General features: G+C 37.4%; 1 protein-coding gene across 1 annotated transcript in view; it reads left to right on the forward strand.

Moving 5' to 3' along the window:
* The first annotated feature begins 926 nt into the window (after nt 1-926).
* LMNTD1 (lamin tail domain containing 1) overlaps nt 927-20,818 on the forward strand; it is a 31,854-nt gene continuing 11,962 nt past the window's right edge. The window contains exons 1-8 of the mRNA XM_023755541.1: nt 927-964; nt 1,059-1,175; nt 4,445-4,668; nt 8,594-8,795; nt 11,350-11,530; nt 12,079-12,198; nt 15,676-15,890; nt 16,761-16,938. Coding sequence (XP_023611309.1) covers nt 927-964; nt 1,059-1,175; nt 4,445-4,668; nt 8,594-8,795; nt 11,350-11,530; nt 12,079-12,198; nt 15,676-15,890; nt 16,761-16,938 — 1,275 coding nt within the window. The remainder of the gene's footprint in view (nt 965-1,058; nt 1,176-4,444; nt 4,669-8,593; nt 8,796-11,349; nt 11,531-12,078; nt 12,199-15,675; nt 15,891-16,760; nt 16,939-20,818) is intronic.

The following is a 20,818-nucleotide window of genomic DNA, read 5'->3' on the forward strand; positions in this document are numbered from 1 at the left end:
TTAGTTGTATTTAAATACTATTTATAGTTCTAAGATGGAAGTCATTTTCTAATCTAAATTGGAAGATGTTTTATCATTGTTCCTTGAAGTAGGAATTGTTTATTTATAATACCTTGCTTTTTCCTGCTACATAGTAGATTCTCATTTAAATATTTAAATTAACTTACCCATCCAGTAATCATTATCATATATCATATCATTGTGTGCAATGATGTACTTTTGTATGTGTTAATTTTATTCTCATGCCTCATTATCATAAACATTAAGTATAGATCGTTTACTCAAAGTGGAACCTATATTAAGTGATTTATTTTAAATCATACTGCTGACATAACTAAGAGAAGAATTTATGTCTCCTGGCTTCAATTTCACTATTTCTACCAGTAGGTTTCTTTTTGCCTTAAAAGTAAATGTTTTCTGTTTCTGCTTCCTGGCTGTTACCATGTGTCAAAACAAAACAAAAAAACAATACAAGAATTGTTTAAAATCAACATTCAAAAACAGTGATGAACTTTCCAATATTTATTGCATACTAGTTTTGAGCCTCAGAAATCCAAAATAGGATATCAAACATCCCGGTGACAAAGTTTGTCTGGTGGGAGATCTGGTTCCCCTAAAAGCAAGTTCCCTTATTTCATCTCTGCAAACGACAAAGCAGATGCAGCATCAACGTAGTCATTGTTTAGAGACTGGAACTTTGTAACTATGGAGACATTACCTCACAGTGTTCTGACCAGCAGCGTTGGCCAGATGTGAGAACTGTAGTCATAAAGATAGCTATGCTGGGTTACCACCCTGCCCCATGAGCTGCTTCGAGTGAATGCTTCACACCTTCACCTTGATTTGTCTGACAGCCTTAGCCAATAGCAGTATTGGCTATGTCAGGACTTACATATTCCCATTAGAATCCTGGTCCTGGCATCAGCATGGTAGAGAAATCATTAAGCCTGGCAAGTGCTTTAAGGTAGTTAGATTAACAGATGAGGTCACTTGACATAGAAAACCTGGCGTGAACTTCAGCTATAGTCGTGGCCTAATGTCATGATCTGTTTTCCCAGGAAAGAAGAGACTCTTCTTCTGGCCAAGATAAAAGACACACAAGCCACTCAAGAAACATCGACAGCTCTGCAGAGTCAAGTTCCTGAGCAGGAAGATAAAATGGAGAAAGACACCTCGTAAGAATGGCACAAAGGAGAGGCGGGAAGGGGCTGAGTGTTAGAGGATAGTGATGGAGCACTTGGCCTCTTGTTTCAAGACAGCTAATAAAGTAGTTAGGACCAGAATTGATTCCACACGTTTTCTAAGATTAACTATAACATGCAGTTATTTCCCACCCACTGTTTTATAAGGTTGAGTCCTTGAGGAATATAAAAATATACCTGGACAGATGTCCATCATATCAGACCTGGTTGAGGTTCCAAAGCTCATATCTAACACGTTAAAACAATTGGCAGATAATTTCCTTAGAATCACTTTACTGATCCAGGGACAAAGAATTACCAAAGAATTTTGGTTTAGGAAATGCCTGTGAGGCTATGAAATAAAAATTACAACTCCCTATTGTGACCACTAATGTAAATCATTCTATCAACTGAAGCATTAGCATTGATTTTCCAATGTTTTCTACAAAAAAAAAAAGTGACCCATTGTATTGAATATACACAATTTAAAGCCAATGTTACTTTGGACCAAGATGTCCTGTGTTTATTGCTCAGTTCAAGTTCATTTTTAAAATATTTTATCTATTAAAATAAACAGTTTAAATCACTTCTCAGGTGAACTGTGCATGGCTGTTGTCAGTATTACCAGTGCAACATCTCCCAAAATCACACTGAAATGCTGGCATTGAACTTTTGTAACTGCCTCTGGTTTAGTGCTAATCAGTTACAGAAGGAGCAAAATACCAAGAAGGGGGTTGGAAAAATTTGCATGCAAAGCAGTAGGGGAAGCTAACTACGCACTAGGATAAACCTCTCATCTTCCAAGAAGTCTGCTCGGTCTGTGAGTGCAGGGTTTTCAGACAATGGGCTGCATCACGCACATCTCTGCCTGAAATATTTCAGCTCTTCCAAAGGTATATGCAGCCAGTAGACGTTTCTTATTCAAATAGAAAAAGAACACCCTGTGGTCCTAGGGCAGATTTCTTTGATTGCAACCTTTGCCAAGGCTTATTGGGAATCTTTCGTGGAATTAAATTTATGTGGGAGCACTATTGTTTTACTGGAGGAAAATAAATACAGAGCTTATAAGATGAACATGCTGAAAGATACAGCCAGCTTGTCTGTAATGAAACCCAGATGTGAGGAACTTGGAAAGAGAGAAGTACTTTTCCTGCTTATTCTAGCCAGTGTGGGGAGAAGTCACGTCGTAAGGGCCTGTTTCAGGTTGGACAGAGATGGGATGTTTGTAATTTGACAACTGATCTCTATAGTCTCCACCCACAGTCAAACTCGAGCGTATCTTCATGGGTTTGAGCTTTTCAGACAAAGATGAGTGCTCAGGTTGTCAGCAGAATGGCACTGCTCAAGCTTAATGAGTACTGGGCCAGGAATAATACAATTTTCAAAGCCGATGCCTTCAATTATAAAAAAGAATAATAATTTGCCTGAGATGCCTGTGCCTTCTGAGAGGTACAGAGTTAGGGAAGTCTGCTTTTGAGAAACACTCTCCAGATTAATATTTCTGATGAAGGAACTTACAAATTATAAAACAAAAGGATTATGCATACCTGTTGGTAAACAGAGATATTGAGACTGACATCAGCAAGATGGCAGATCAGGAAGCTCCAGGCCCTTGTACCCTTTTTGGAAACATTAAAAAACACACACACACACAATACAAACAAACAAACAAAAAGACGGCAACAGAAAACTGGCTAAAATAACTTTATAGAAACTCTGGAAAACAAAGAGATCAAAATAGAGATAATCCATTGAGGTAAAATACTAAGTTCCTAAATTGTAGTGGATATGTGACCACCAGAAAGGGGGTCACTAAAAGCTGGCTGCTGCTTTGGCTCAGTGGATAGAGCGTTGGCCTGCGGACTGAAGGGTCTCAGGTTTGATTCCGGTCAAGGGCATGTACCTTGGTTGCGGGCACACTGCGGGTGTGCAAGAGGCAGCTGATGGATGTTTCTCTCTCATCGATGTTTCTAACTCTCTATCCCTCTCCCTTACTCTCTGTAAGAAATCAATAAAAATTAAAAAAAAACTGGCTGCTCATTTATCCAATGGTTCAGAGAGCCAAAAGGTTTTGGACCCCAGAACTTTGTTCACAACTCAAGCATTAAACACACACACATACACACACACACACACACACACACACACGGCTTTTAGTTTATTGAGGAGAGTCTCAATGGGATACATTAAATGGGGTTGTCATAAACCTTTTCATGAGTCTTGCCAGGAGGATACTGTTTTACTAGTACTTGTAAAATAATTGTACTTTAAAAAATGTTTGTGCGTTAGTTAAGAAATGCTTTTATATTTATGAAAAAGAAAGAAAGGAAAAGCTTTGTTCATAGTAATGTTTGCTTATAAAAATAGTACCTGGAAATTAAGTCTTTCTTTTCCTGCTATTCCCTTCAACATTCACACACACACGCATGCACACACACACACACAAAATACACACACATACATACATACATATATACACATGTGCTGTATTTATGGCTATTAATTTTCATAGAGTATTTGAAAGTAAACATTAACTATAGAATCTTAATATAGGAAAATTAATTCAACAGCAGAAGTCAAAGGAAAAGGATATAGTAGACAATATATTAAACAAGAATTATAATACTTTTATGTCAGTAGAAAAGGGAACTAGGATATAATGAGTGATAAATGTGGGATACAAATGGTTTATAGAGTCTCAATTATGTGTAAAAATATGCATTAAAAGGCCTACAATTCTTTTTTAAATATATCTTATTGATTTTTTACAGAGAGGAAGGGAGAGGAATAGAGAGTTAGAAACATCGATGAGAGAGAAACATCGATCAGCTGCCTCCTACACACTCCCTACTAGGGATGTGCCCGCAACCAAGGTACATGCCCTTGGCCAGAATCGAACCTGGGACCCTTGAGTCCGCAGGCCAATGCTCTATCCACTGAGCCAAACCGGTTAGGGCAAGCCTACAATTCTTGGTTGATTTTTATTTTCTTTCTATGTTTACACTTTTTTAAAACCATCTATAGTGGGAATTTAGTGATTCTTACATTTAAAAAAAATTGAGAAAATTTCTTAACTTGACACTAAAGTGTTCTATTTAGGTTGTTAACACTAGAGCTATAAGATGTTCTTGTGCTTATTTTAGATGCATAATACCTTTGAAAACCAGAACTCTAGGTAATAATGATAATTTATGCTTCTTGTGTTCATGGTCTATTCATTTTTACTTGCTTACTTTGTTTATTATACTCATTTTTGTCCACAGAAGAGAAACTACATATGCCAACCTCTCAAGGGCACACCACTCTTCAGTACGTTTCCCAAGTACTGAAAATTCCTATAGCACAGCACAGCCATTGTCACTGTCATCAACCAGTGAAACACCTCTCTGTTGCTATCTGCCTAACTTTGAGATTAGTGGAATGGCTATATTAAGGGGATCAAAGTCTTCTAAATCAGTTACAGGGGACCAATCAGAAAGCACCTTGGGTAAGCAAAGCCTGTACTGATTATTTTTAGACTATTTTAAAATTATATAGTTCAATAAGTTTTCTATGTGTCTAGAAACCAGAATGATGTTTTATTATCTGTGTTCGACAATGCTAATTTGTTAATGTCATATGACTATGCTCACTATTGATCCTCACACTGGAGTCATATTCCAGTTCCATAAATGTATGTGGCCAAGTATATCATCCCCATGATTAAAATATTGAGTTAACCAACTTACACCATACACAAAAATGAACTCAAAATGGATAAAGGACTTAAACATAAGACGGGAAACCATAAAAATATTAGAGAAATCCACAGGCAGCAAAATCTCAGACATATGCCGAAGCAATTTCTTCATCGATACAGTTCCTAGGGCAATGGAAACTAAAGAGAAAATAAATGGGATTACATTAAAATAAAAGCTTTGCATAGCAAAAGAAACCATCAACAAAACAACAAGAAAGCCCACTGCATGGGAGAACATATTTGCCAATGTTATCACCGATAAGGGTTTAATCTCCAACATTTATAGGGAACTCATACAACTTAACAAAAGGAAGATAAACAACCCAATCAAAAAATGGGCAACGGATCTAAATAGATACTTTTTGAAAGAAGACATAAGGAAGGCCAAGAGACATATGAAAACATGCTCAAAGTCACTAATCATCCGAGAGATGCAAATCAAAACGACAATGGGGTACTATCTCACACCTGTCAGAATGGCTATCACCAACAAATCAACAAATGACAAGTGCTGGTGAGAATGTGGAGAAAAAGGAACCCTCATGCACTGCTGGTGGGAATGCAGACTGGTGTAGCCACTGTGGAGAACAGTATGGAGTTTCCTCAAAAAACTAAAAATGGAACTCCCATTTGACCCAGTGATCCCACTTCTAGGAATATATCCCAAGAAACTAGAAACACCAATCAGAAAGGATATGTGCACCCCTATGTTCATAGTGGCACAATTTACCATACCTAAGACTTGGAAACAGCCTAAGTGCCCATCAGCAGATGAATGGATTAAAAAACTGTGGTACATCTACACAATGGAATACTATGCTGCAGTAAAAAAGAAGGAACTCCTACCATTTGCAACAGCATGGATGGCCCTGAAGAGCATTATGCTAAGTGAAACGAGCCAGTCAGAGAAAGATAAATATCACATGATCTCATTTATTTATGGAATATAATGAATAACATAAACTGACCCAGAGACAGAAGCATTGATCAGACCGTCAAACCTCAGAGGAAAGATAGGGGAGGGTGGGGGTAAGAGGGGGAGAACAAACAAAGGACTTGTATGCATGCATATAAGCCTAACCAATGGACACAGACACCAGAGGAGTGAGGGCATGAATGGGGGTGGGGGTGGGGAGAGACAATGGGGCAATAAGGACACATGTAATACCTTAATCAAAAAAAAAGATTAAAATACCTTGAGTTCGCATAATGGTTCATAGGTTGACTGCTTGTATGTTCTAGAATTGCTAGATAATTTAAAAATTCTAATGCATAACATGGCCTGCCCTTCCTCTTAATGCTACCAGAAAGATTAAGTAATGTCTTGGGTATTTTGTGCCTTTAGGAGATTTAGGACTTTGGTAAGGAAAAAACAGATAGGTAAGAGAAAGAAGAAAAATAAAGTAGGTAAAATTGTGGAGAAAAAAGGAAAAAGCAATAAAGCATTTGGAGGAGAGGAAAACAAGAACAAGACTATGGTAGGAAGAAGTAAAGTTGTAACAGTTGCCAACAATGCACTCAGCAATTGCAGGCTGCAGGGTGTTTGTTCCTCACCATGTACAGGAAACTTTGAGGGTGTGTTCTAATTTCCTAGAAAGACGGCTGAACTTGGAAACAGAAGACCAAGGTCCAAACTACCCCTCTACTCCCTATAGTGTGAAACATTAGGCATTTAGCATCTCTAAGTCCCATTTTCCACAACCGCAAAAATGGGGATTAAAATATCAACTTGACAGGGCTATCCTAAGGATGATTAAAGGAGATATGAAGGATTTATGAAAATCACCTACCACATAGTAGGTACTCAATAAAAATCAGTTGTGAATCTGAACCTATCTCTAAGCACCTTCTCATAGAATGGGCTAGATTGGGGCCTATAGTTCCATTACTCATCTATTAACAAGTTTTAAAACTGGAAACACAAACACACTGACTCCCCAATGCCTCCATTTCCCTCTACCATTCTGTGCACATTTACAGCCTGGCTGCTGCTTAGCTATGTTTGATTTTGTTTGTGGTATTTGCCTACGCCTTTGACACAGAGGTATCTAGGGTTTTGACCTACTGCCATTGTTGTCATATTCCCTGTGCGTCATTGTTTGCACATCTAAGGTACATTTTTTCAAAGAAGCCTCCTAAGTTCACACTGACCTTTAGCAATAACCAGATCCATATGTTTAAAAGTGAAAGTACAGATTTAGATCTAGGGAGGGAATATTTTCTATCCCTTAGCACTGTATCATCATGACATGTGTTCTATATTTGGGTCAAACTGGGAAAGCTCCCATTATTAGTGGGAAAAAGAAACAAAAAATATAGTGGCTTCCCCTTGCAAGATGAGCATTGAGCTAGGAAGTAGGCTTCTCCTTCAGTTACTGTAGGTTCTGCTGCTATTGGTGGAAGTCTGAGTTTGCTGCGACTTGTTGCATTTGGTTCATTTCCATCTGTTTCTCCTGACGAAATAATGACTGGGACTAAGAATTAATGGATCTTCTTTCCTTTTAGAATACAAAGGTGCCCCCCCCCAGGATGAGCTATTCAAAGGGCTGCTATATATTCTCTATTCCCAAAGGAATTTTAAAAAATTCAGTAAATACTTGACTGAGAATAAACAAATTTAATTCCAAACATTTATTCTGAACAAAATACTTTGAGGAATCCTCTTTAGAAACTATGAGTTTAAACCTTTCCAGCTTTCACCTCACTTTGGTTTTGTTAAAGTTACACAAATATAAATTGAACTCTAGATTGTGTTAATTTGTTAATTTTGGACCCAGGGTCACAATAATAACTATCATTTATTGAGTACCAGCTAAATACCAGATATTGCTAGACACTTATCTACATTACCTTCAATTCTCACATCACCCTAACAAGGTAGTAGTAGTTTTCATTTTTATGTTCATGAAAACTGAGAATTGGAAAGTCTAACTCAGTTGGCTTAGTAAGTGACAGATCGGGGATACAATTGCAGGTCCTTCTAAATCCAGGACATATTCCTCTGTCCACTTTGTCATCGTGCCTCTCTGTACTGTTACTTTCCCTTGGAACTTACATTATTAGATGTACTCTGCATGATTCTTTCTCTGAAAAATTACAAAGCCTATTTTGTGTTTGAATCTTAGCATGAGGATTTTAAAGGAGCTTATTTCCAAGAGGACCCTAGAATCTGAGTGAGCATTACTTTATCTGTCTAATCAAGTATTTTAGTTGATGAGAGGACACATATCTTTATCCAGCAAAATTACTAACCATTGGTAGGAAAGGACTCATTTGAAGATTAATTTATGGGTATGATTTGGAGAGAATAAAGATGTACTTATATATGACATATCCAAATTGGAGATACTCAAATGTCTTACGTACTCAAAAATTTATGATGCTTCTGGTACAAGTAACTAATCTGTTGAATAGTCATTATGTTGATGATGTAATTGATAGTTTAAAACAATCTCTAGGAATTGAGTATCACTAAAAACAATCTCTTCCTGGTTTTTTTGTAGCCTTTGGTTTAAAGTTTTTAATTATCTTTAATCTTCATTTAGATTGACAGTGACAGTAAAATGTATAAAGAATATAGTTTTATAGAAGCAAAGAATAAAGATAGTGACTTTGGGTTCTTTTAATATCCTGTTATTTACTTCTCTCTTTGTTGCTTCCCACGTTGGTTTAGAAAAAGTCAGCAGCTTCACAGCTCCAAAGAAAAAGACTCTGTTCATCCCTCCTTCGGAGCCAGCTGTGATAGGGGAAGGGGAGGATTATTTCCTATCTTTGTTTGGTGATTCAAAGAAACCTATTGCACACTCATTCAATACCAAGAAAATTTGGAAGCACTTTTCTATGATTCTTGAAGAAGTGGGCTCATCTAGATCCAGGTACATATTCTATTTTAATTATTTTATATCTTCTATTGGGATAGGAGTAATAAGTCAGTAGGAAGCAAAGTTTTAATCTGTTGTGCTGTGCCATGATTTCATCTAAGAAATTAGATAAAATATAATTGTTTCATGTTATGAGCAATTAAAAGAAATCAATATAACTTTCTAAGAAACTGAATAATGAATGCTAATTCTTCAAAGATGCTAGAGGAAACAGCAATACATAATCCCTACAAATCAAGTCAACTCAATTACTGTATTCAAGGACTTTATTATTGGCAAGTAATTCAGGTGGACTTGGTATCTTTTTTTCTTCCACTAGGTTCTTGAGTTCAATACAGAAAGAGAAATGTAGACTTTTTATATTGAATTTTATTGGGGTGACATTGGTTAATATATAGGTTTCAGGTATATAGTTCTATAATTCAACATCTGCATATTGTATTGTGTTCACCACCCAATGTCAAGTCTCCTTCCATCACTGTTTATTTACCTCTCCCACCCCCCTTCCCCTCTTATAATCACCACTAGAGGCCCGGTGCACAACATTCGTGCACTGGGGGGTGGGGAGTCCCTCAACCCAGCCTGTGCCCTCTTGCAGTCTGGGACCCTGCAGGGAGTGGGCCTAAGCCGGCAGGCAGACATCCCCCAAGGGTTCTTAACGTTGCTGCAGAGGTGAGAGAGGCTCCCACCACCGCCCCTGTGCTTGCCAGCCATGAGCCCAGCTTCTGGCTGAGTGGTGCTCCCCCTGTGGGAGCGCACTGACCACCAGGGGGCAACTGCTGCATTGAGTATTTGCCCCCTGGTGGTCAGTGCATGTCATAGAGACTGATTGTTCCACCGTTAGTCAATTTGCATATTAGCCTTTTATTATATAGGATACTGTTGTCTATGTCTATGAGGTATTTTTCTTTGCTTAATCTCTTCCCCTTTTTCACCCAGCCCGCAACCCCCTTTCTGACAATTGTCCGTCTGTTCTCTGTATCTATGAGTGTGTTTCTATTTTGTTTGTTGGTTTATTTTGCAATAAAAAACAAACAATCCAATCAAGAAATGGCAAAGGATTTAAACAGACACCTCTTCAAAGAGGACATATATGGCCAATAGACATATGAAAAGATGCTCAATGTCACTAATCATCAGAGAAATGCAAATTAAAACCACAATGAGACATCACTTTTACTATCTGAATGGCTATCATCAGTAAAGCAACAAGTGTTTGTGAGGATGTGGAGAAAAGTAAACCCTTGTGCACTGTTGGAGGGAATGCATATTGGTGCAGCCACTGTGGAAAGCAGTATGAAGTTACCTCAAAAAAATTAAAAATGGAACTGCCTCATGACCTAGTGATTCCACTTCTGGGTATATAGTCAAGGAAACACAAAACACGAATTTGAAAGAACATGTGCACCCCTAATGTTCATTGCAGCATTATTTACAATAGCCAAGATATGGAAGCAACCCAAGTGCCCATCAATAGACGAGTAGATAAAAAAGTTGTGGTACATATATACAATGGACAAAAATCATTTAATTCACTCATATGTGGAATTTAAAGAACAAAAACAAAGTAGAAACATTGACTGATAGATACAGAGAGCAGATTGATGGTTGCCAAGGAGAGGGATTGGGAGGTTGGCTGAAAAAGGATTTGGAAGTACCAATTGGCAGTTAACAAAATAGTCGCGGGGATGTGAAGCACAGCATAGGGAATAAAGTCAATAATATTGTAATAACTATGGGTGATGCCAGGTGGGTACCAGAAATATCAGGGGGACTACTTTGTAATCAACATATTGTGTGGATTAGTAGTTGTATATGATTGTCTTCTAACCACTATGCTGTGCACCTGAAACTAATACAATGTAATATTGAATGTAAACTGTAATTGGAAAAATTGTAGATATAGATATAATCTTTAAAAAGTGCCTGGCACATAGTAAGTATTGGTTATTATAATTGTTAGGGGTATATTTCATTTTTTAAATGATGTCTCTAATCCACCAAAGGGATTGTGACCCACACTCTAAGAAACACTAATTTATAAATGTTCAGCCTGGTCCCTGGTACACATTAAGCCCTTAACACGTTAGAAAGAAAAAATACCATCTTATCTCTGTAAAATATTTTGTTTGCTGAATTCTTTTAAGAATACAGTTGCTAGTCATCTTCATAGTAACTTTATCAGAAATAAACTAAAATATTTAACTTTCCTCTTGATGTATTTCAGTTTTGTGTCTCAGTGGTTTTTTGAACAGTAGGATTAACTAATGATAATTGCACCTTCCTATGGCACTTATACCTCGACACCTAAAGCACCTTTTAAGTTTTCTTTATTTTATGGGAAAGAGATGATTTTATTGCACAGATAAGCAAACAGAACTAAGAGATCAAGGCATTTGCTATGGAAATACACTATCTCCACATAGAATGTGTCCAATAGTGTAGACAGTTTAGGAATAACTTCCAAAGCATATTTATTACTCAGCTCTTCAAGTGAACTAAAGACACGCTTATCTGAAGGCACCTTGTAATCTTTATATTTTTCTAGTGCTTTTGGAGACATTAAAATAGCAGAAGTGAATGATTTATTTGTGAAGCTCATTAACTCTTCCCCTAACAAAGAACTGGAGATTGGAAATCACATTCTCCAGCAAAATATGAATGGAAAACCAGACTCTCTGTACCATTTCCCTCCCAATATCACAATTCAGGCCAATTCCACAGTAACAGTGAGTATAAGATATCAATACTACAAACTAAAATTGTACAGGAAAATCTCAATTACCCAGGTCAGATTGCGGCTCAGCACCAGTGGTTTCTTCATCACTTGCTCTCTATGTAAAATGGGGTGTATTGTTGGTGGTGGCCCATTGAGCCACGTTGTCCATCTCTGTGTGTAAGTTAATTCATACCCATAGTTAAAATAATTCCATAGCTTTCTTCAATTTGTTGTAGAATACCTTGTGCTTTTATGACTTAACTATTAAAATGAAATCCCTAAGTTCCTAAAATTAAGCAAACATAATCCTTAAAAGAAAAGTTAAGAGAGTGTTTGCCTAGAGAACAGAAAACTAGTTGATACTGGAGGGTTTTTCCTCTTTCTTGTGTTTTCCTTTAAACCACATACAGTGTTGCACAGCGTGGCATTAGATATTATATACTCATTATATGTTAAGATCTCATATGTTGAGAAAGATAACGTTGCAATCACCCTCTGACATTTACAAAACTGTTGAACTCCAATGGCATTTTAAATTAACAAACTATTTTCTTACAGGTCTGGACAGCAGCATCTGACAGAAAGCATCAGCCACCATCAGATTTTCTTTGGAAGGAAAAAGACAAGTTTACAACAAGCCCAAATTGTACAACCGTCCTGTGCAAACCTAATGGTGAGGTCGGTATCTGGTTATTAGCAATGCTTTTTAAATGGATAGCCTCCTTATGTTCTCCTCTCCTTAGCTCGCTCGATTATTTTTCCTTCCTTAAATCTTGGTTAGAACCATCACTGACTGTCATAAAAAATCAGCAAATTAACAGCACCCTCTTCCCAGTGCTAATGTGCCAAAGAGCTGCTTATACTTGGCAAAAAGAATTTTGATATCCCAAATTTGAAGCTACTTCAGATTTCAGAGTTAAGGGTGGATTTTATTTATGGTATTTAGCATGAAGAGCAGGATAAGAAAGGAAGAAACTCTGTACAGGCCCTTTCTATCCATGTATGTATTTTTCAAATGTTTGTTGAGATTCTTCTCTCTTCTAAGGGTTGCAATACCACAGGACATCTGCTCTCAAGAACTAGAATTCTAATGAAATAAACTACAATCTAATTTGTCTAACTATACTATATTCACTATAAAATTATGTGTATTAGTAATAGCTTAGTGACCAATTCTGAATATTTGACAATTTTATATTTTCACTCTACCTTTTTCCTTGGTATAATATTAGCATAAATACATACCCAAGGACTAACAGTAAAGTAAGGTATCTTTTTTTACAAAAAAAAAAATCTTACTTCTCTTATAAAACTACTAGAGGCCTGGTGCACGAATTCGTGCACCAGTGGGGTCCCTCAGCCTGGCCTGCGGGATCGGACTGAAACTGGCTCTCCGACATCCCCTGAGGGGGTCCCAGTTTATGAGAGGGTGCAGGCCAGGGTTGAGGGACCCCACCGGTGCACGATTGGGGCCGGGAGGAACGCAGGAGGTTGACCAGCAGGGAGGGACCACAGGAAGGCTCCAGGGCATGTCTGGCCCATCTTGCTCAGTCCCGATCAGCTGGACCCCAGCAGCAAGCTAACCTACTGGTCAGAGCATCTGCCCCCTGGTGGTCAGTGCACGTCAAAGCAACTGGTCAACTTGTCAACTGTCTGCCCCCTGGTGATCAGTGCACATCATAGCGAGCGGTTGAGTGGACACTTAGCATATTAGGCTTTTGTTATATAGGATTCTTTAGATTTTTAAAAAATACCTGCCTTTTTTTCTTAGCCCCAGTCTAACTTACTATGTCATACAACTACTAATCTACACAATATGTTGATTAAAACCTATTTCTGAGTTTCTTCTTGCTAGATTATACCTGATGACATAGACTTGCTAATTTATTAAGAGTCATTTAACCATTTGCCACAACTTTTTGCAGCAAGGATTCAAGATCTAGAAAAGGGGCCGTGCACAAACGAATACACTAGACAAGAAATATGAATTTAGAAGGCATGGGGGGTGGGCAGGCTGGAAACCTCCCTCTAGCAGGGAAGCTCTCTGACTTTTCGGTCCCTCTTGCTTTTATTCACTTGAATACACATTTGCCCTTTAAGAATGCAAACAGGCATATCAAAGGTGAAGTTTGGTAAATAGTAAAAGGATTATCAGGTTAGGGAATTGCCTTCAACCATTTGGCCAACAGCAGGGCAATATTATGCTGATTTTCAGCCCTGCTGAATATCACATTAATATGCTAACTACTTGTTCGTCTTAGCCTCCGGTAGGGCTTGGAAAATTAAATGGCTTGCTCAAGGTCACATGATTGGTAAAATGGCAAAACTAAAATAAAACCAGATATTCCAACTCCAAGAATTTTTCTATTGCACTAAAAATAGCCTACAAGGTTCATATGGCCAACATTCCAGTGATGTAATTATTTTATTTTATCACATTAATAGAGGCCCGATGCACAAAATTTGTGCAAGGGGCTCAGCTCTTGCAGCCGCAGCTGCCTCAACCCTTGCAGCCCCAGCTTCATCCAGAAGGTTATCCAGACAGTCATTCTGCTCTTCGGTCTTATTAGCATATTAGTATTAGCTCTTTATTATATAGGATCATTGTCATCAAATATTTTTAAGTCCCTATGGTATAGAGAGAAATAAAATATTGCTCTTGTCAAAAAAAATCTTATAATCTAATTGAGGGAGATTGCACTAAAACAAAATCATAATGTATTTTCAACAAAAATGTCTGTGAGCTACTCAAAGAGGAGAATCCCTAATTGATTACCTGAAGCAAAAGTGGAGTTTTCCTGTTGTGATCCATGAAATTGAACTTTTTAGAAAAGATTTTATCTTTTTCTTTCTCTGCCATTGGCCTAACCTACCTGAATTTGCCTGACATTGCCTTTATGTCTAGTTAATTTTCCAATCCAATCAGTGCAATCTACTCAATCCAATCAGTTTTTCAATGGTAACAGCATAAGCCAAAACTTCTAATTTAATTAACTAAAAACAGATTAAAAGAACAAGTAGACTATTAGGGCACACTTCAGTATTTAATTTTCTCATGTTGAACACAGACATAATTATTAGTCCTTACATATGATTTTCCTGAAAAAATTTGCACATATATGTTGTATAGGTACCACATATTCAAGAAACCAAAACAAACTCCAGCTTTAGTAGTCATAGGTCCCCTAAATAGTCTCACTTAGTATCTAGTCTGGAGAATGTGGTATCCTCTCTTGTCTCTGGCTCTGGTTCTACTGCTCATTTTCCCATCTCAAATTATAGTCTTAAATATTTAGCATTTTAACTTATTAATATTACTAGAGACCCAGTGCACAAATTCGTGCATGGGTGGGGTCCCTCAGCCTGGCTGGTGATTGGGGCCAATTGGGGCCATCTCACCCAGTCCTGATAGGGGCCGATTATCGGGGCCAGCCGGCCAGGGGTAGGGACTGCGGGAGGTTGGATGGCAGTGGGAGATTGGCTGTGGGAGCACACTGACCACCAGGGGAGCAGCCCTTCATTGAGAGTCTGCCCCCTGGTGGTCAGTGCGCGTCATAGTGACCGGTAAACCAGTTGTTCTGTCATAACGGTCGCTTAGGCTTTTATATATATTGATAACTACTTTTTACTTAGTATCTTAACTAAATCTCAGAACACCCTCATATAGCAGTTCCCTACTACTAGCCTCCTTATTTTGTGCCGGAGGACTCAGGTACATAACAAGTAACTACCTGGCCTGAGGATATACAACTTGTGATTTTCAGAATTGGAAACTAAGGCCAGGATGTCTTGCTACATTCTTATGATGTTTCACTAGTCCATGCACAATAGGTAAGTGACATTATACCGTTTGACTTTGAAATTTTATTGCAATAAGCCCATGTCATTTTTAAAAAACTCTAACTCCTGCCCAACCGGCATGGCTCAGTGGTTGAACATCGACCTATGAACTAGGAGGCTGGATTTCTAATCAGGGCACATGCCTGAGTTTTGGGCTCAATCCCCAGTGTGGGGGCGAGCAGGAGGCAGCCGATCAATGATACTCTCTCATCATTAATGTTTCTCCCTCTTCCTTCCTCTCTGAAATCAATAAAAAATATATATTTTTAAATCTAACTCCCATAGTATTTGATATTAATGAATCATTTCTGTTAGGCCATTGCCTGGTGCACTCCTATTCACTGGAAGCAAGCATGGGAGAAATTAGAGACTGACATTGAATTTCAGAGAAGCTCAGTAGTAAATGCAACACCTCAAAAGCACATGTTTCATTGGCCAAAAGCTACAACTACAGCTAAAGAAAAACTTAATCAATCTGATACTGATATCTCAAACTACCAGATGGAAGTAGTTCCAGTTTTTCTTAAGAGGTAAAAGTTGCTCTTTTGTGTGTGTGTGTGTGTGTGTGTGTGTGTGTATGTTGTTTGTTTGTTTAATTGAGCCCTTCCCACAATTGGTAACTGAGCAGGGAGGAATAACTGGTTCATAAGTAAATATATGATGAATAGGTAAATCAATAATGTCCAAAGAAATTATTGAAAAGGACCATAAAACCCATAATAGTTTTAAAACATAAAAACACTCATGGTACAGCCTTAGCTGGTTTGGCTCAGTGGATAGAGCATCGGCCTGTGCACTGAAGGGCCCCGGGTTCAATTCTGGTCAAGGGCGCATGTCCAGGTTGCAGACTTGATCCCCAGTTGGGGACGTGCAGGAGGCAACCGATCACTGATTCTCTCTCATCATTGATGTTTCTATCTCTTTCTCCCTCTCCCTTCCTCTCTAAAATCAATAAAAATATATTTTAAAAAACAAAACACTCACGGTACAATAAAAGCTGGCAATTTCCCATAGGCAATGAAGACCCGCCCCTACCACCCCTCGCCCCCACCACCCTGGCCATTTCACTTCTCGATGGCACTGCTGTTAGAGGCAGAGCTGTGAAGGGGTGAAGAGATGAAGTTATCACCACATCTTTAGCAGTGCAGAGGTAAAGGGAGGAGTGCCACAGCTGGTAGCTTTATCTTGGGTCAAGAGCTGGCTGTGACTGAAGGTGCAGATTTGTTACTCAGTTGTGGGCAATTGCTTCTGAGGTTGTGATGAAAGTGCTGCCCACAAGGTCTAGAAAAGCTATATTGTCTTGTCTTAAAACATGTCTGTCTTCAGTTGAGCTTTCTTTACTAATGTCACTGCATACAATGCCCTTTTAGTTCAATTTGGGTTTAATTTTCCTTTTGCAGAGAAAAAGAAATCCCACCAACTCTTTTCATGAATCGCAGCCCTTGGTGCCACAGTCCCGATAACCCTGCACATCCCCACTGTCCTCTGATTGAACCTCACGATCCCAGCATGTATGAAAGCAGCTTAAATAGGCTTCCCAGGCCTCAGTCAGCCATGCCTAATCCTAATGCAGCCCTGGTAAGTCAAACGGATACTTATTCCAGCAGAGAGTAAGAGGGTGTGTGTGTGTGTGTGTGTGTGTGTGTGTGTGTGTGTATGTGTGTGTGTGTAGAACTGGTAAAAAGGGGTTAAGTTGTAAAATACACTAAGTATTAAAAACAAGTCATATCCTCAAACACAGTTGGCTCCTAAAGGAAATATTGTAAACCATCCACTTACATTTGCTCCAGCACTGTGTCTTTATTGTTTAAATAACAGCAAAATAGCATAGCCAGCAAAAATACATAGTTCTTGAAGTTTGGTCAAAAGGACATATTGTTTTTTATTAGGCAGGATAAACTGGTCCTACAAGTTATGCTATGCTAAAAAAATATTCATCTTTTCCAAACATACTCTAATTTAATCCCAAATTCTTTTTTTTAACTGAAGTGTCTTACTTAAATTCTCTCAATAAAGCTTTTATTAAATTCTCTCAATAAAAACTTGTGTTATTAACCCAGAATCTGTGAATGGATTTCAGGAAGCCCAGGAATCTATTAAATTTGGTGAAAAAATGTGTTCCTGCGTCATGTTTTCTGCAAAGAAAGTCACGGGGGGGTCATCAGAAGCTCCCGCAAGTTAAGAATTGATTAGAAGAACACAATGCCAGATCTGAAGCTGTGGAGAAAGGCCATTTCATACAGTAGCCCTACGTTGGTGAGTTATCATAATTTGCAAACTTTTAGTTAACAGAGGGTTCTTTTTGAAATGAAATCTTGGGCAGAGTCCCAATGTATGAAATGGATAAAAGCAGACCTGCCCAAGTGGAAGAGGAGGCAGTGATTCCCATTATACCCTTCTTCTTCTTCTTCCCTCTTTCCCTGTGATCCCTGAGGCACCTCCCTGGGATCATAATATTCTGTATACAACAGTATAAAAACCAGTTCGAATGCTAACATTTTATTGGGACACAGCACCTCAAAATAATACCTTTCAGCAGTGGAATGATAGAAATTTTGTAAATTTTATCCCATTTCATAAAATTAAGTATTCCATATCTTTGTGCCTCAGTCCCTTTATCTGTAAAGTAAGAGATTTGGGTCTGAAATGTGAAGAGCTCTTTCAGCAATAAGTCTTAAACACATACTATGTACATAAATAATACATATTATCGTATACACACATGCATATCTTCAGTACACTATGACTTATCGATTTGAGTTTCTGAAGAAGCACATTAATTTATGTTTTTCTCCCATTAATGATAGCCTTCACTCTATTACTCATTCTGGACAACTTGTTTTCCAAATTAATTTGACTTTAAATTTTCTTTTTCTGATTTTATTTTTTTAAATTATAGTTTACATTCAATATTATTTTGTATTTAAATTTTCTGGATTCACCTTTCTATAGTGGTGGCAACTCACCTTGATCAATAATTTTTGCTATTCAACACAAGACATTTCATTGTATGTGTATAATCTATAATAGTTGCTTTGTTACTTTCAGGGCCTCTGTTCATCATTATATACCTTTTTCATTTTTTATTTATTAAATTTTCAATGTGAACAGCTATACGTCAGAAGTGTAAGAACTTTTCTTTGATTTCAACTATGAAAGGTGGCCATAAAGAGGCAGATATTATGAATAATTAGTTGATGATTCACTGGATTATAGCAATCCTTAAAACATCAGTTCATTTCTTTGAAAGAATATGTAACTGATCCTTCAAGGGAAAGTTACCTAGACTGTTAATTATCCAGTCTTTTTTTAATTTGCCTACCATTGAACTATTTGCTATCATTAGTGCACTTCTCAATAACTGACAATGAAAAAAGAGATAAAACAAAAATCCATCAGTTTTACTCATAGGTTCTTCAATCCTGCTCCTTTCCCCCTACACTAAAAAATAGGTTAGTTTGCTGAGTCACGGAAGAATCTTAGTTGCATGTGACTCATCTACCTGGACATCATTGCCTTGTGTTTAAGTGTGCCTCTCAAGTACATTATAGAGGAGCCTAGTGACTTAACAGTAAGGATAGTTTTAAAGAAGCATCTACACATTGTATGCCTAATCTTTATCAAGGAAACTTGTGTTTTTAAACATGTTAAACTATAGAAAGTATGGAAGAAGTCTGATATGAAATTGGAATAAGTCATTCTGGTTCTCATTTTTATATTTTAATTCTCTATAAATGGATCCATGAAACATATAATTGATGTGTTTTTAATCACACAAATGACAATAAATATAATGCATATCACATAATAGTTGTTTAATACATGTTTGATGAAGCACAGGCAGAAAAGGAGACACTGCAGGTTTTCAAGCAGGCAACCCATAGAGTTAGATCTGTCTTTTAAAGAGAATTTTGGAAGCAGTATTGAAAATGAAGTGGAGTGAGAGTTATTCTAAAATCTAGGAGGAAAGAAAGGAGGGGAAGATAGAGGAAAGAAAAGAAAAGGAAGACCAAAGTAGGTTAGGAAAAGAGACTGGTGACAAATTGGTTTTTTCCCCATAAGAACATGTTCCCAATCCATAATGGTAACAAAGGGAAGAAATACAAGTTTGAAATCAATTTTTTATGTGTCCTCCATATTATAGTATCTGTTCTGTGTATTGATGGTTCTACCCGTATTGCATTATTAAACTTATCAGATTAAGAATTTTGAATATTGTATGTTACATCTTTATGACTGGGTAGATTTTTAGTTAATGTTGTAACTAGAAATTGTATGAATTGATATATAGAAGTTTTAAACAAAAATAAAATCTGACTAACCTTAGAAAAGAAAAAGCCAATTACTTGGACCTCTTACAATCAGACTGAATAGAAAATAATGACTTGAAGAAGCACTGCAAATTGCCAGGGGTTTCTGCCCATTATTTTATTATTAAATAATAGCATCCAAAAAATTAGGAACTTTTTTTATAAAGGAAAATTATATATTTAAGGGTAATGATTTTTTTTATTCTGTTGCTTGCTTTCAGAAATTTTAGATTATAATATCTTATATTTCTGAAGACATTTCTTTTGGTAAAGAATAAACAAGTGAAAACCATTGATGTCTTCTTGAACTGTAATACAGGTGTCTTTAATGCTCATACAAAGAATTTCAAGATATTAGTCCTTTATGATTGGATCTTTGATTTCAAAACATTTCAACCTTATAAAACAGAAACATTTTAAATCAATTGCCCTTTAGTTATAAAAGATTATAATCTCATTTATAGAAATGTATATGTATATAATTAATGAGCCATTTTGTCACACAAGTAAGAAATGTTGTTCAGGAAGTCAGAGTGCCCACATTAATGTTACCAGGTTTGAATGTCTCAGGCTCAAATAATGCAAGAAGTTGCCATCACCCACCCTCTGATATTGAAACAAACACCACCACTACTACTAATCCTGTCGTTAAATTTCAAGAAATTACAGATGGGAAATTTTATAAATGTTATTAACTTTATAGTACTTTGCTGTAGAACAAGTGTTCAGGGTGTAATTCAAAGCCTTCCTCCTCAGGCTAGTCAGTCTGGAAGGACAAACATAAAATATTTACAAGGTCTGTTTCATGCCAACAAATTGCTCCAGAAGATGGGAAGTGATGGGCTGGATTTTTCCTATATCTAAGCCACTGCCTGTGCTAAGGAAAGTGTCTTGGCAGCCTACCTATATGCCAGGTCCATAACTTACTATTCAGAAAGTTTACACCATCATGTGCCAAACAGCATCCTGACTCATTGGATTCGGAAACTCAGTAGTGGCTAAGGAATAACCGTGCTAACCAGAAACACTGCATTTTTTGTTCATCTTCCTTGCAGTTCACATTCTTACATCCAGCTTCTGGTTAATTGTTTCTTTGTAATCAAATACTGACAGTCCACCTTGATCATTCTTCCTCTGAGTTGCAGAGA

Source organism: Myotis lucifugus, unplaced genomic scaffold, assembly GCF_000147115.1.
Source record: "Myotis lucifugus unplaced genomic scaffold, Myoluc2.0 scaffold_78, whole genome shotgun sequence".
NCBI lineage: Eukaryota > Metazoa > Chordata > Mammalia > Chiroptera > Vespertilionidae > Myotis > Myotis lucifugus.